The sequence below is a fragment of the Stenella coeruleoalba genome, assembly GCF_951394435.1.
Source record: "Stenella coeruleoalba genome assembly, chromosome: 1".
NCBI lineage: Eukaryota > Metazoa > Chordata > Mammalia > Artiodactyla > Delphinidae > Stenella > Stenella coeruleoalba.
In genome coordinates, this window is record NC_137169.1 from 183142514 (window position 1) to 183157500 (window position 14987).

At 39.4% G+C, this 14987-nt stretch overlaps 1 protein-coding gene across 1 annotated transcript in view; it reads left to right on the plus strand.

Moving 5' to 3' along the window:
• The window catches only part of SLC9C2 (solute carrier family 9 member C2 (putative)), a 150877-nt gene that overhangs the window by 121691 nt on the left and 14199 nt on the right, over window positions 1-14987 (plus strand). The window contains exons 24-25 of the mRNA XM_079945813.1: window positions 2407-2555; window positions 4729-4854. Of these exons, the coding sequence (XP_079801939.1) occupies window positions 2407-2555; window positions 4729-4854 (275 nt within the window). The remainder of the gene's footprint in view (window positions 1-2406; window positions 2556-4728; window positions 4855-14987) is intronic.

Sequence of the window (14987 nt, forward strand, 5' to 3'; positions counted from 1 at the left end):
TCTCCCAGCCACCCCTCAGCAGTGCTGGTCCTGTCCGGCCTCCACTTCTCCTTCCCCCTCACTACCCCCACATCCTATCCAGTCACTCAGGGGTTCCTCCCGCCTCCTTGGGCGTCGAGTTCCCCCACCAGTGTCCAGCAGGCATCCTAGTTGTGGGGCGACATGAACTCTGTGTCCTCCCATGCTGCCATCTTGACTCTGCCCCCCCACTCCCACCCCCACCCCCAGTATTTTCTTTTAAATGCAGCTTTCTTTTTGTTGACAGTCTTAGAGTCTTCTGCTGTATCATCATCAGGTCTTTACCCGTTTTCAAAGAAGCCCTCCAGTGATGCTTGTTTTTTACTCATTTTGGCTAGGGTTAGCTTGTGGGCTTACCAAAACTGTGATTGAGACAAGTGTGGAGTGCAGGAAAGAGGTGCGGATGGAGGTGGAGAATAAAATAATGGGTAAAAGAAATAAAATAAAATAACGGGCGGGCCATGCACGGCCTAAAATAACTGTCGGATTCTGACTTAAAGCCTGCCACCAGATGCAGCTTAATTGTCACTTTCCACTCACTGATGGGGTTTTGATTTGAGTCTGCAAGCAATTGATTTTTTATGGTCTCTGTGCAGTCAAACCTCTCTGCTAATGATAATCTGTATTTGCAGCCGCTCCCCAGCACTAGCATCACCGCCTCGGCTCCACCTCAGATCATCAGGCATTGGATTCTCATAAGAAGCACGCAACCTAGATCCGTTGCATGTGTTGTTCACAGTAGGGTTCACACTTGTATGAGAGTCTAATGCCACTACTGATCTGACAGGAGGTGGAGCTCAGGCGGTAATGCAAGTGATGGGGAATGGCTGTAAATGTAGATGAAGCTTTGATCGCTCGCCCGCCGCTCACCTCCTGCTGTGTGGCCTGGTTCCTAACAGGCCACGGATTGGTGCTGTTCCATGGCCCAGGGGTTGGGGACCCCTGCCTTAAGGTTGTAAGAAAAAGACACATGAAGATTACCTTTGACAGAGGGGGTTGTTTTTGTTTTGCTTTACTTTGCAAAGGAATGTGGAGCTGCAAGGGGTATCATTTCTTGAGCATCTACAGTCACTCTGCTGGAGTTGAAACCTACAGGGGAGTCCTAGGATTTTATACAAAACTTCTCGGGTGTGTTTTTCTCATATGGGGGCTGTGGGCCAAGCTCTCAGTGTGTGCAAAAGTATCTAGTAGAGAGCCTGGCATATGGTAACGTCCTAACAAATGGACGTTAATATAAAAGAAATAAAGCAAAACCACTTTGTATTCATAACCACACTGTAAGACGCCATATGGATTTATGAGGATCATACATACTTTTCACATCAAAACTGAAAGAACATGGTCTAATGAACGAAATTGTAAGTTTGGAGACAATAGGTCAGAATATTTTGGCAGTGTCTCAGAAAATCCAGGACCCATTTTTTCCATTTATGTATTAAGCAGATTTTTATTTCCGTGCTTTTAAAGATTAGGGGCCTAGGAGTCGCTGTCTTATGTTTTAGATCACTATGGAATATTACGAAGTTTTCTTGATTCAGTCATGTGAAAGGGAGTGCCTGTTCCTGTGTGGTTACTGCAACCTATTACTGAATGCTAATTATATCAGGAATTGTGTTAAGGGCTTTATATGCATTATTTCATTTAATCCATATAATTGCTCCATGAGGCAAATACTATTATCATCTTCATTTTATAGATAATGAAACTGAGCCTTAGAAAGGTTAACTCCCCTGAGGTCCTATGGCTGGTAAGTGGTGAGCTAGATCTCAAGCCCAGGTGTATCAGACACTAAAACCTATGTTCTCCACCATGCTGTCCTTCATTTCACTGCTCAGCTCATTCAGTTAAAAAAATGATTGAGTACCTTCCAGATGTCAGGTGTTGTGCTCAAGGTTAGGATTACAAGGATGAAACAGATGCAGTTTAAGCCTTGACTCCCAGTCAATCCCTTGATTTCTCATGCTTGTTAAAGAGGAAGAATATGAGATTTGATCTCAGAAAGACCCACCAGCGAAAGTCCAGGGGCACTTTTATTCAGTCATTTGTTCATCCACCCACCAAAAATTATATAATATGGAGGATGAGACAAATAAGAAAAAATAATAATATTACAATGTAATGAGTTCATAATGTAGATATGTAGGAGATGCCATGGGAATAAGATGGAGTGATTTTCTCTTAGCTGGTGAAGGAAGCCTTTTTTCAATTCTCTCATCTGTAAAATAAAGATGAAAATAACTTTAGTCCTACTGGTCTCACAAGTTCTATATGAGACAGGAATGAAAGGATATTGTGTAAATACTTTGGAAATTATAAACTATTATGCAAATATTTGTTATTATTGTGGTTATTGAATTGTTTGCTTACTGATAATTTTATTTGCTTCAGGACTCATAGAGCATGAGGGTCGTGATGTTGTCATTGCTTTGAAGACTAAGCAGGCAATCCGGAACGTGATTGCTAAAGCTCTGAAAAGCCTCACCTTCCTTTGGTCAAGAGGCATTATTGATAAACATGAGGGCATTGAGATGAATAAGGTAAGAGCGGTAATAAGGTAAAAGGTAATAGGTAATAGGCAAAAGGTAAAAGGTAAAAAGGTAAAAGGTAATAGGTAAAAGGTAAGAAGGTAAGAAAGCAATTTTCCATATTGCTGGATTCCATAAGCCGAGCACTCAAGCCTGCAGTGCTACTCTAGCAGAGTGTAATTAGTGAGGGAGATTGGGAAAAGGGTGAGTCATGACAGTTGTAAACTTTATAATTGCCTAAGTCTTTGTTAATGCCAATGGAAACTAGTGCCAGCACTACCTGGTTCACTCCATGTCAAAACCACTTGGTTGCAAGTAACAGAACCAATCTGAGCTAGGTTTAGCAAAGAAATGGAGTTGGAGGATTTATTATAAGGACACAGAGCACTTTACAGATCCCATGGTAGCCAGACCACATGGCCAGGCCTCAGGAAGGGACTTGAACAATGACCTAGAAAGCTTTCAGATTCTCCATTTCTTATCAGGGTTGCCCCTCTGTGGAATCTTCTTTTGGCTCCCTCTACAAAGTCATTAGATTTTTCTGCCTGTCTGTCCATTGGTGGAATATGCAGTGCCCAGGCCCACCAGCTGTGGCAAGGGAGGTGGTAATTTCCTAATGTTAACATAGACAGGAGGGGACCATCGTGTGTGTGTGTGTGTGTGTGTTGGTGAAGATCAGGGAGGGAACAGTTCTGAGAGGAACAAGGAAGACACCCTAAGTGGTTAGCTGATAAATGGACTTTTGAAAAATTATAAATTTGCAAAAAAAAATTTGGAACATAAGACAGAGGAAAAAATATCTAATGTTTAACCCTACCACTCTATCACTTCTACCATCTAGACTGCAAATTGTGAAAATAGGAAAGTTTTTTTCTATTCTGTACAAGGGTCTATTGGCCTCCTAGCATAGAGAAGAAAAATGGAAGTTCTGGTCCCACATTCTGCCTGTATATTCCCAAGAATAAGCTGCTCCTGGGTGTCAATGCTTTTCCTTGTCACTGGTCCCTTTCAGCCACAGGCCACATGGACTGTGCTTCTGGATATTTCCTGCACATAGTCCCTCTCCATGGCCCCAGAAGGGAAGTGGGCGTGGGACCGGCCAGCTTTCCCTGTCATAGCTCTACCTCATTAGTCTCTATAAGGTCATGGCACGGGACTAAATGGGTAATATGATTTCTCCTTAGTGTCTGTCAAAAGGGTGAAAAAGACCGCTTTACAGTATTCTTCAAGTTACACCTCTGTGCACATTGTGTTTTGTATTTTTGTATATTGTTCCCGTCTTACTTTGGATATTGTATAAGATTCAATTGAATGCTTGATACCCATTAGTTAAAATAAATAAATAATAGCCCTTATGAAGAGAGAGTCTTATTTTTTCCTATAGGTTTATTTAGAAAGGTAATGGGTAAATCAATCATTCAACAGTTATTTATTGAATGCCTACCAACTGCCTAATTGTCAGCTAAAGAGATATAATTATCAATCCCAGGTCATAAAGAGCTAGGTAAATCTAGCCAGTTTAGCTGAGTAAATATTTGTTGAACACCTACTACATGCCATGGGGTCTTGAAAAGTCCATGGACTCTTCCTCTCTTTTTCATTTAGTCACTTATTCAGCCAATCAACAAAAGTTACATGTAACAGATAAGTAAAAATAATAATACTACAATGTAATGAGTTCCATAAGGGAGATTTGTAAGAGATACCATGGGAATAAGGCAGATAAGTGATTATCTCTTACTGGTGGGGGGAGTCAGGGAAGGCTTCTAAGAGGCTACAAAACTAGAAATATATCCTCCAAAATTAGAAGAACTTAGAGAAGCAAATTATTCACATGAAAAAAAAATTTAGAGAAAGTGGCATTAAATCATATGGTAATCAACTGTGAATTTTAGATAATTTGAGTTTAAGATAGGGTAAACTACAACTGTTAATTGGATTATAAAAATGATAAATTCAATATGAGTTAATATACCAGTGGGAATAGTAATAAAGATAGTAATAAGGGGGAGAATAGGGACAAAAAAAAAGTTAGAGGACAATTTAAATAGGGTGAGAGAAGCTCTGAGTCAAAATCATGGTTAGATTTGCATAACAGTATTTTATTTAGATTTCCTTCATTTTTACCTAATGTCCCTTTTCTGTTACAGGATCTGATCACTATTATTTTGATTGTTTCTTTTAGGTGCTTCTTTCAAAAATAAAATCACTGAATAACTTTCCAATGGCAATTCCTCCCCCTACTCCTGACAAATATCTTCATAATATCATCTGGCTAGAAAATAAAGATGTTCTCATTGAGTTCTTCAAGGTAAAGATTCTGTCTTCTATTCTAACTCAGGTTCAATGATAATTGGTTTTCATTTTTCCACTCCCTAATGCAAGATTAACAAGAAAACTTATCCAAAGCAAGAATCCTTTAATGTCCAGTGAAGGGTAAGTCAAAACGGAGGCCTAGCAAAACCCAGAAGAGTAGATTTCATTTTGAGCCTGAAGGGCAAAAATATTTTTTATAATTGCGTATCTGCTTAGGATGAGTTATCTATGTTACCTGATTATTACCAATTCCATCTTAGCCTCTGTGTTCTAGGTTTGGGGTTATGGCAGTGAACAAAATAAATAAGTTCCGGCTTTCATGGACTTTGTATTATATGGACAGAGATTGACAATAAACACATCCACGAATAAATGTATAGTCTGTCAGATGGTGACAAATGCTATATGGAGAAAAGGTGAAAAAAGGGAATATAGTTAGGCAGCTATTTTATAGGGGTGGTTAGGGAAGACTGCGCTAATAAGTTTCCTTTGGAAAGAGATCTGAAATAAGTGTGGGGGCATGCCATATAGATACCCAGGAGAAGGCAAGTGCAATGCCCTGAGGTGTGTTGTGTTCAAGGAACATCACAAAGGCCCCTGTGGCCGAACCAATGATGGAGGGAGGAGATGAAGCCTAAGCAGTTGTGGAGAGCCTGAGTTTGTAGAACTTTGTAGGTCATTGTAAGGACTTTGGCTTTTACTCTCAATTAAATGGAAACAGATTGAAAGGTTTTGAAGAGACATGATCTAACTTATACTTAGAAACGATCATTTGTTGATGTGTTGAGAACAGGCTGTAAGGGGTCAAGAGCAAGCCAGGGAATCCAGTTAGGAGGTGATTACAATAATGTAGGCAAGAGATGACAGTGGCTTGGATAAGTGAAAGACTCTTGATAGGTTTTTTTTTTTTTTTTTTTTTTGGTATGCGGGCCTCTCACTGTTGTGGCCTCTCCCGTTGCGGAGCACAGGCTCCAGACACACAGGCCCAGCAGCCATGGCTCACGGGCCCAGCCGCTCCGCGGCACGTGGGATCTTCCCAGACTGGGGCACGAACCCGTGTCCCCTGCATCGGCAGGCGAACTCTCAACCACTGCGCCACCAGGGAAGCCCCCTTGATAGGTTTTGAAGAGAAAGCATATAGATGTTGATGGAGTGAGTGTTAGAGAGAAGGAATGACTTCTAGGATTTTAGTCTGAAATTAGAAAATAGTCTGAAAATAGAGTAACCATTTACTTGGATGGGGAAGAGAAGATTTATATGGGGAGGGACAAGAATTTGCTTCTGAAGAGGTTAAATTTGAGCAAGCTATTAGACATCCAAGTGGAACTGCTAAGTAGGCAGTTAGATACATGACCGGAGGGCAGGTGGGAGGCCAAACTGGGGAAAGACATTTCAGAGTTGTCAGCATAGAGCTGATATTTAAGGTCTTGAAACTTGATAATTTAAGGAATTATTACAGACATTCAAGGATCGAGTCTTGAGCTATCCAACATTTAGAGGTGGGGAGATGAGGAAGAATTAGCAAAAAGAATTGAGGATAGAAAAAGTGATCAGATTGATGTTTACCAGAGGTGGGGAGACGAAGCTGGGTGAATTGAAGAAGTGGGTCAAAGGGTACAAACTTCCAAGTTATAAGATAAATACTGGGTATACAACATGATGACTATAGTTACATAGTTATATATTTATAGTATGTTTGAAAACTGCTAAGAGAGTAGATTCTTAAAGTGCTTATCACAAGGAAAAAATTTTTTTGTAACTATATGAGGTGATGTATGTTATCTAAACTTATTGTGGTAATCATTTTGCAATATGTGTATGTCAAGTCATTATGCTGTACACCTTAAACTTATATAGTGCTGTACGTCAATTATATCTCAATAAAACTGGGAAAAAAAGAATTGAGTTATCTATCACATAGGAGGAAAATAAAAAAGAATGGTGCCACAGAGCCAAGTGAAGAAAATATTTCAAGGAGAAAGTGATCAGCTATGTCAAATGAGGCTGAGAGATCAAATAAGATGAAGACTGAAAATTGACTATTAGATTTAATAATGTAGAGGTCAGTTTTTTTAAAAAGAGGATCCGTAAATCTGAATTTTTAGGTGAAAATTCCAAAATTTTAAAACTTGGTAACAAGTTCAGAATTTTAAAAATACAGTGCAAGCCAAACAAAATATATCTGTGGATTGGGTGTGACTCACGGACCACCAGTTTGTGGCTATTATATGAATTATAGGGATAATAACTTTTTTGTCAACTTGTTAAAACCTGTTAGATTTTTGGAATCAGGAAAACTCTGTGATGAAGAACAGTACTTGCTTTACTACAAATTTGGTTGTACTGTACCTTGTTGTCTAGTCATGGAGATTTATGTCATCTGTTTATTCATAACGAGGGGACATTTTCCTTGTTTTCTAGAAAGACAGCGATCCTAGTAGAGTTTCTACTGAGCTTTGAATATCTGATTTCATTTAGGCCATACTAGTGTTTTCTTCATGCCAGAAATATTTGAATTTTTCTTTTGAAATTGATTTCGTATTTAGTTAAATTAAGACTTCTTTGGTTGAAAGTAACAAAACCCTACTTGAACTAGTTTAAGCAAAAGGGAAGCTTACTGAAAATATATCGTGGTGGTATACAGAAGCTAAGAAACAGTTGACTAACCTTGAGCAGGGTGAGAATCAGGCCAGCTCTGGGATATCAGTGGTAGGAATTTGTGGACCCTTCCTGTAGCACTTGGCTATGATGACTCAGTTCTCAACTCCCAGGCTCTTTGTCCCTCAGTTCAAATTCTTAAGGGAGAAATCCAACTGACTTAGCTTGAACCAGATCTCCAGCTTTGGGAAGTACGAGTGTGGCTGTGAGGGGGAGGAAACCTGACGGGCAGGGGCCATTGGGGGTAGTTTGGAAAACAGACCTCAAATAAATGAGGGTGGGAGGTGAGGGATGGGCCTGGACTGGAAAGAAGGTATCTAAAGGGTGTTTATTACAATCTGCATCCTGTTCAGTTTTTTAAAATATCCAACTTGAAAATAAAATTTGAATTTGGGGTTCTTTATAGGTAATACTTTCACAAGTATAATTAATGGACCATCCTGCAGTGAATGGGGGAGGGATGGGAAAAACAATGAGAGAGAACTCCAGAAATTAATGGTTTCCATACACCTGAGGTGACTATATATCCAGGGCACAACCTTCTTCTCCTCCTTAACCTGCCATGCCAATGCAAAGCTGCCGGACCCTCTCCACCCACTTACAGATACGGCTCACTCTTTAAGTGGCCCTTTTCCTTAATATGTTGGTTCTTAATAGCCATTTAAATCAGATTTCACTAGGATAAAGAAAAATGTGATGAATTGGGAGCACATGGGCATTATTCTCATTAGGAACAGCCCAGGGATTGCATGGATAACTAAAATTCCTGTAATAAATAAAACAAACACCCCTCATTGTAGACATTGATTTCAGTCTTGGTCTCCATCACAGCAACAATAGTTAATTTTCACTACTCCTCCCTTCTTTCACCCTCGAACTGATGTGGTTAATTAAAAAGGTAATAGTGTACAAAGATAAGCCTGAAGACAAAAGTTGAAAAAAAAAGGTCTGAAAGAGCTAGAGGGAGGATTTCAGAACGGCACCTGGGAGATTGGTTCAAGATGGCAGAGTAGAAGGATGTGCACTCACTCCCTCCTGCAAAAGTATCGGAATCACAACGAACTGCTGAACAATCATTGACAAGAAGACACTGGAACTCACCAAAAAAGGTGCCCCACATCAAAGACAAAGGAGAAGCTGCAGTGAGACGGTAGGAGGGGTGCAATCACAATAAAATCAAATCCCATAACACCTGGGTGGGTGACTCACAAACTGGAGAACAATTATACCACAGAAGTCCACCCACTGGAGTGAAGGTTCTGAGCCCCACATCAGGCTTCCCAACCTGGGGGGCTGGCAATGGGAGGAGGAGTTCCTAGAGAATCAGACTTTGAAGGCTAGCAGGATTTGACTGCAGGACTTCGACGGGACTGGGGGAAACAGAGACTCCACTCTTGAAGGGCACACACAAAGTAGTGTGCACATCAGGACCCAGGGGGAAGGAGCAGTGACCCCACAGGAGACTGAACAAGACCTACCTGCTAGTGTTGGAGGGTCTCCTGCAGAGGCAGGGGATGGCTGTGGCACACCGCTGGGACAAGGTCACTGACAGCAGAAGTTCTGGGATGTACTCCTTGGCGTGAGCCCTCCCAGAGTCTGCCATTAGCCCCACCAAAGAGCCTGTAGGCTCCAGTGTTGGGTTGCATCAGGCCAAACAACCAACAGGGAGGGAACTCAGCCCCACCCATCAGCAGACAAGCAGATTAAAGTTTTGCAGAGCTCTGCCCACCAGAACAACACCCAGCTCTACCCACCACCAGTCCCTCCCATCAGGAAGCTTGCACAAGCCTCTTAGGTAGCCTCATCCACCAGAGGGAAGACAGCAGAAGCAAGAAGAACTACAATCCTGCAGCCTGTGGAACAAAAACCACATTCACAGTAAGATAAACAAAATGAAAAGGCAGAGGACTATGTAGCAGATGAAGGAACAAGATAAAACCCCAGAAAAACAACTAAATGAAGTGGAGATAGGCAACCTTCCAGAAAAAGAATTCAGAATAATGATAGTGAAGATGATCCAGGACCTCGGAAAAAGAATGGAGGCAAAGATCGAGAAGATGCAAGAAATGTTTAACAAAGACCTAGAAGAATTAGAGAACAAACACCTAGAAGAATTAAAGAACAAACAAACAAAGATGAACAATACAATAACTGAAATGAAAAATACACTAGAAGGAATCAATAGCAGAATAACTGAGGCAGAAGGACGGATAACTGACCTGGAAGACAGAATGGTGGAATTCACTGCCACAGAACAGAATAAAGAAAAAACAATGAAAAGAAATGAAGACAGCCTAAGAGACCTCTGGCGCAACATTAAACGCACCAACATTTGCATTATAGGGATCCCAGAAGGAGTAGAGAGAAAGGACCCGAGAAAATATTTGAAGAGATTATCGTCGAGAACTTCCCGAACATGGGAAAGGAAATAGTCACCCAAGTCCACGAAGTGCAGAGAGTCCCAGGCAGGATAAATCCAAGGAGAAACACGCTGAGACACATAGTAATCAAATTGACAAAAATTAAAGGCAAAGCAAAATTATTAAGAGCCACAAGGGAAGAACGACAAATAACATACAAGGGAACTCCCATAAGGTTAACAGCTGATTTCTCAGCAGAAACAATACAAGTGAGAAGGGAGTGGCACGATATATTTAAAGTGATGAAAGGGAAGAACCTACAACCAAGATTACTCTACCCGGCAAGGATCTCATTCAGATTCGATGGAGAAATCAAAAGCTTTACAGACAAGCAAAAGCTAAGAGAATTCAGCACCACCAAACCAATTCTACAACAAACGCTAAAGGAACTTCTTAGTGGGAAACACAAGAGAAGAAAAGGACCTACAAAAACAAACCCAAAGCAATGAAGAAAATGGTCATAGGAACATACATATTGATAATTGCCTTAAATGTGAATGGATTAAATGCTCCCACCAAAAGACACAGGCTTGCTGAATGGATACAAAAACAAGACCCATGTATATGCCATCTACAAGAAACCCACTTCAGACCTAGGGACACATACAGACTGAAAGTGAGGGGATGGAAAAAGATATTCCATGCAAATGGAAATCAAAAGAAAGCTGGAGTGGCAATACTCATATCAGACAAAATAGACTTTAAAATAAAGACTATTACAAGAGAAAAAGAAGGACACTACATAATGATCAAGGAATCAATCCATGAAGAAGTTATAACAATTGTAAATATTTATGCAACCAACATAGGAGCATCTCAATACATAAGGCAAATGCTAACAGCCATAAAAGGGGAAATCAGCAGTAACACAATAATGGTAGGGGACTTTCACACCCCACTTTCACCAACGGAAAGATCATCCAAAATGAAAATAAATAAGAAAACACAAGCTTTAAATGAGACATTAAACAAGATGAGCTTAATTGATATTTATAGGACATTCCATTGGAAAACAACAGAATACACTTTCTTCTCAAATGCCCATGGAACATTCTCCAGGATAGACCATATCTTGGGTCACAAATCAAGGCTTGGTAAATTTAAGAAAATTGAAATCTTATCAAGTATCTTTTCTGACCACAACGCTATGAGACTAGACGTCAATTACAGGAAAAAAACTGTAAAAAAAATACACACACATGGATGCTAAATAATATGCTACTAAATAACCAAGAGATCACTGAGGAAATCAAAGAAGAAATAAAAAAATACCTAGAAATATATGACAATGGAAACACGATGACCCAAAACCTATGGGAGGCAGCAAAAGCAGTTCTAAGAGGGAAGTTTCTAGAAACACAATCCTACCTCAAGAAACAAGAAACATCTCAAATAAACAACCTAACCTTACACCTAAAGCAATTAGAGAAAGAAGTACAGCAACAAAAAAAACCCCAAAGTTAGCAGAAGGAAAGAAATCATAAAGATCAGATCAGATATAAATGAAAAAGAAATGAAGGAAACAGTAGAAAAGATCAACAAAACTAAAAGCTGGTTGTCTGAGAAGGTAAACAAAATTGATAAACCATTAGTCAGACTCATCAAGAAAAAAAGGGAGAAGACTCAAATCAACAGAATTAGAAATGAAAAATGAGAAGTTAACGACTGCACTGCAGAAATATGAATGATCATGAGAGATTGCTGCAAGCAACAATATGCCAATAAAATGGACAACGTGAAAGTAATAGACAAATTCTTAGTAAACCACAACCTTCTGAGACTGAACCAGGAAGAAATAGGAAACATAAACAGACCAGTCACACTGAAATTGAATTTTCAATTGAAATTTCCATTTCACTGAAATTGAAGCTGTGATTAAAAATCTTCCCACAAACAAAAGCCCAGGACCAGATGGCTTCACAGGCGAATTCTATCAGACATTTAGAGAAGAGCTGACACCTATCCTTCTGAAACTATTCCAAAGTATAGCAGAGGGATGAACACTCACAAACTCATTCTATGAGGCCACCATCACCCTGATACCAAAACCAGACAGAGGTGTTACAAAAAAAGAAAACTACAGGCCAATATCACTGATGAACATTGATCCAAAAATCCTCAACAAAATACTAGCAAACAGAATCCAACAGCACATTAAAAGGATCATACACCATGATCAAGTGGGGTTTATCCCAGGGATGCAAGGATTCTTTAATATATGCAAATCAATCAATGTGATACACCATATTAACAAATTGAATAAAAATCATATGATAATCTCAATACATGCAGAAAAAGCTTTCAACAAAATTCAGCACCCATTTATGGTAAAAACTCTCCAGAAAGTAGGCATAGAGGGAACCTACCTGAACATAATAAAGGCATATATGACAAACCCACAGCCAACATCACTCTCAATGGTGAAAAACAGAAGCCATTTCCTCTAAGATTAGGAGCAAGACAAGGTTGCTCACTCTCACGACTATTATTCAACATAGTTTGGAAGTTTTAGCTATGGCAGTCAGAGAAGAAAAAGAAATAAAAGGAATCTAAATAAGAAAAGAAGAAGTAAAACTGTCACTGTTTGCAGATGACATGATACTACACATAGAGAATCCTAAAGATGCTACCAGAAAACTACTAGAGCTAATCAATGAATTTGGTAGAGTAGCAGGTACAAAATTAATGCACTGAAATCTCTTGCATTCCTAAACACTAACGATGAAAAATCTGAAAGAGAAATTAAGGAAACACTCCCATTTACCATTGCAACAAAAAGAATAAAATACCTAGGAATAACCTACTAAGGAGACAAAAGACCTATATGCAGAAAACTATAAGACACTGATGAGGGAAATTAAAGATGATGCAAACAGATGGAGAGATATACTATGTTCTTGGATTGTAAGAATCAACATTGTGAAAATGACTGTACTACCCAAAGCAATCTACAGATTCAATGCAATCCTATCAAACTACCAATGGCATTTTTCACAGAACTAGAGCAAAAAATTGCACAATTTGTATGGAAATGCAAAAGACCCTGAATGATCAAAGCAGTCTTGAGAAAGAAAAACGGAGCTGGAGGAATCAGGCTCCTTGACTTCACACTATACTACAAAGCTACAGTAATCAAGACAGTATGGTACTGGCACAAAAACAGAAATATAGATCAATGGAACAGGATAGAAGCCTAGAAATAAACCCCCGCATATATGGTCACGTTATCTTTGATAAAGGAGGCAAGAGTATACAATGGAGAAAAGAAAGCCTGTTCAGTAAGTGGTGCTGGGAAAACTGGACAGCTACATGTAAAAGAATGAAATTAGAACTTCCTAACACCATACACAAAATGAAACTCAAAATGGATTAAAGACCTAAAGGAAAGGCCAGATACTATAAAACTCTTAGAGGAAAACATAGGCGGAACTCTGTGACATAAATCACAGCAAGATTCTTTTTGACCCACCTCCTAGAGAAATGGAAATAAAAACAAAAATAAATTGGGCCTAATGAAACTTCAAAGCTTTTGCACAGCAAACAAACCATAAACAAGGCGAAAAGACAACCCTCAGAATGGGAGAAAATATTTGCAAATGAAGCAGCTGACAAAGGATTAATCTCCGAAATATACAAGCAGCTCATGCAGCTCAATATCAAAAAAACAAGCAACCCAATCCAAAAATGGTCAGAAGACCTAAATAGACATTTCTCCAAAGAAGATATACAGATTGCCAATAAACAGATGAAAAGATGCTTGACATCGGTAATCATTAGAGAAATGCAAATCAAAACTACAGTGAGGTATCACCTCCCACTGGTCAGAATGGCCATCATCAAAAATTCTACAAACAGTAAATTCTGAAGAGGGTGTGGAGAAAAGGGAACCCTCTTGCACTGTTGGTGGGAATGTAAATTGATACAGCCACTGTGGAAAACAGTATGGAGGTTCCTTAAAAAACTACAAATAGAACTACCATATGACCCAGCAATCCCACTGCTGGGCATATACCCTGAGAAAACCATAATTATAAAGGGTCATGCCACCTAGAGGGGTGGGATAGGGAGGGTAGGAAGAAGACGCAAGAGCGAGGAGATACGGCGATATACATTTATGTATAGCTGATTCACTTTGTTATAACAGCAGAAACTAACACACCATTGTAAAGCAATTTTACTCCAATAAAGATGTTAATAAATAAATTTTTAAAAAACGGGTCATGTACCACAGTGTTCATTGCAGCACTATTTACATTAGCCAGAACATGGAAGCAACCTAACTGTCCATCAACAGATGAATGGATAAAGAGGATGTGGCACATATATACAGTGGAATATCACTCAGCCATAAAAAGAAATGAAATTGAGTTATTTGTAGTGAGGTGGATGGACCTAGAGTCTGTCATACAGAGTGAAATAAGTCAGAAAGAGAAAAACAAATACCATGTGCTAACACATATATATGGAATCTAAAAAAAAAAAATGGTTCTCATGAACCTAGGGGCAGGACAGGAATAAAGACACAGAGATAAAGAATGGACTGAGGACAGGGGGAGGGGGTAGGGTAAGATGGGACGAAGTGAAAGAGTAGCATTGACATGTATACACTACCAAATATGAAATAGATAGCTAGTGGGAAGCAGCTGCATCACACGGGGAGATCAGCTCAGTGCTTTGTGACCACCTAGAGGGGTGGGATAAGGAGGGTGGGAGGGAGACGCAAGAGGGAGGGTATATGGGGATATATGTATGTATATTACTGATTCCCTTTTTTATACAGCAGAAACTAACACAACACTCTAAAGCAAATATACTGCAATAAAGATGTTTAAAAAAAAGATAACTAATGAAAACTTGCTGTATTAAAAAAAAAAAGAATGGCACCTGCCAAAAAAAACAAAAAAACAAGGTCTGAATAATACATAAGGGGGATAATTGGCTTTAGGTGAGCTTTTAAAAAAAATATTGTGAAGTCATGCATGTTTATTTCTACACTGTAAAATAAATCAGAAGCGAAAAGTGAAAACCTTTCGCTCCCCACCCCACACTT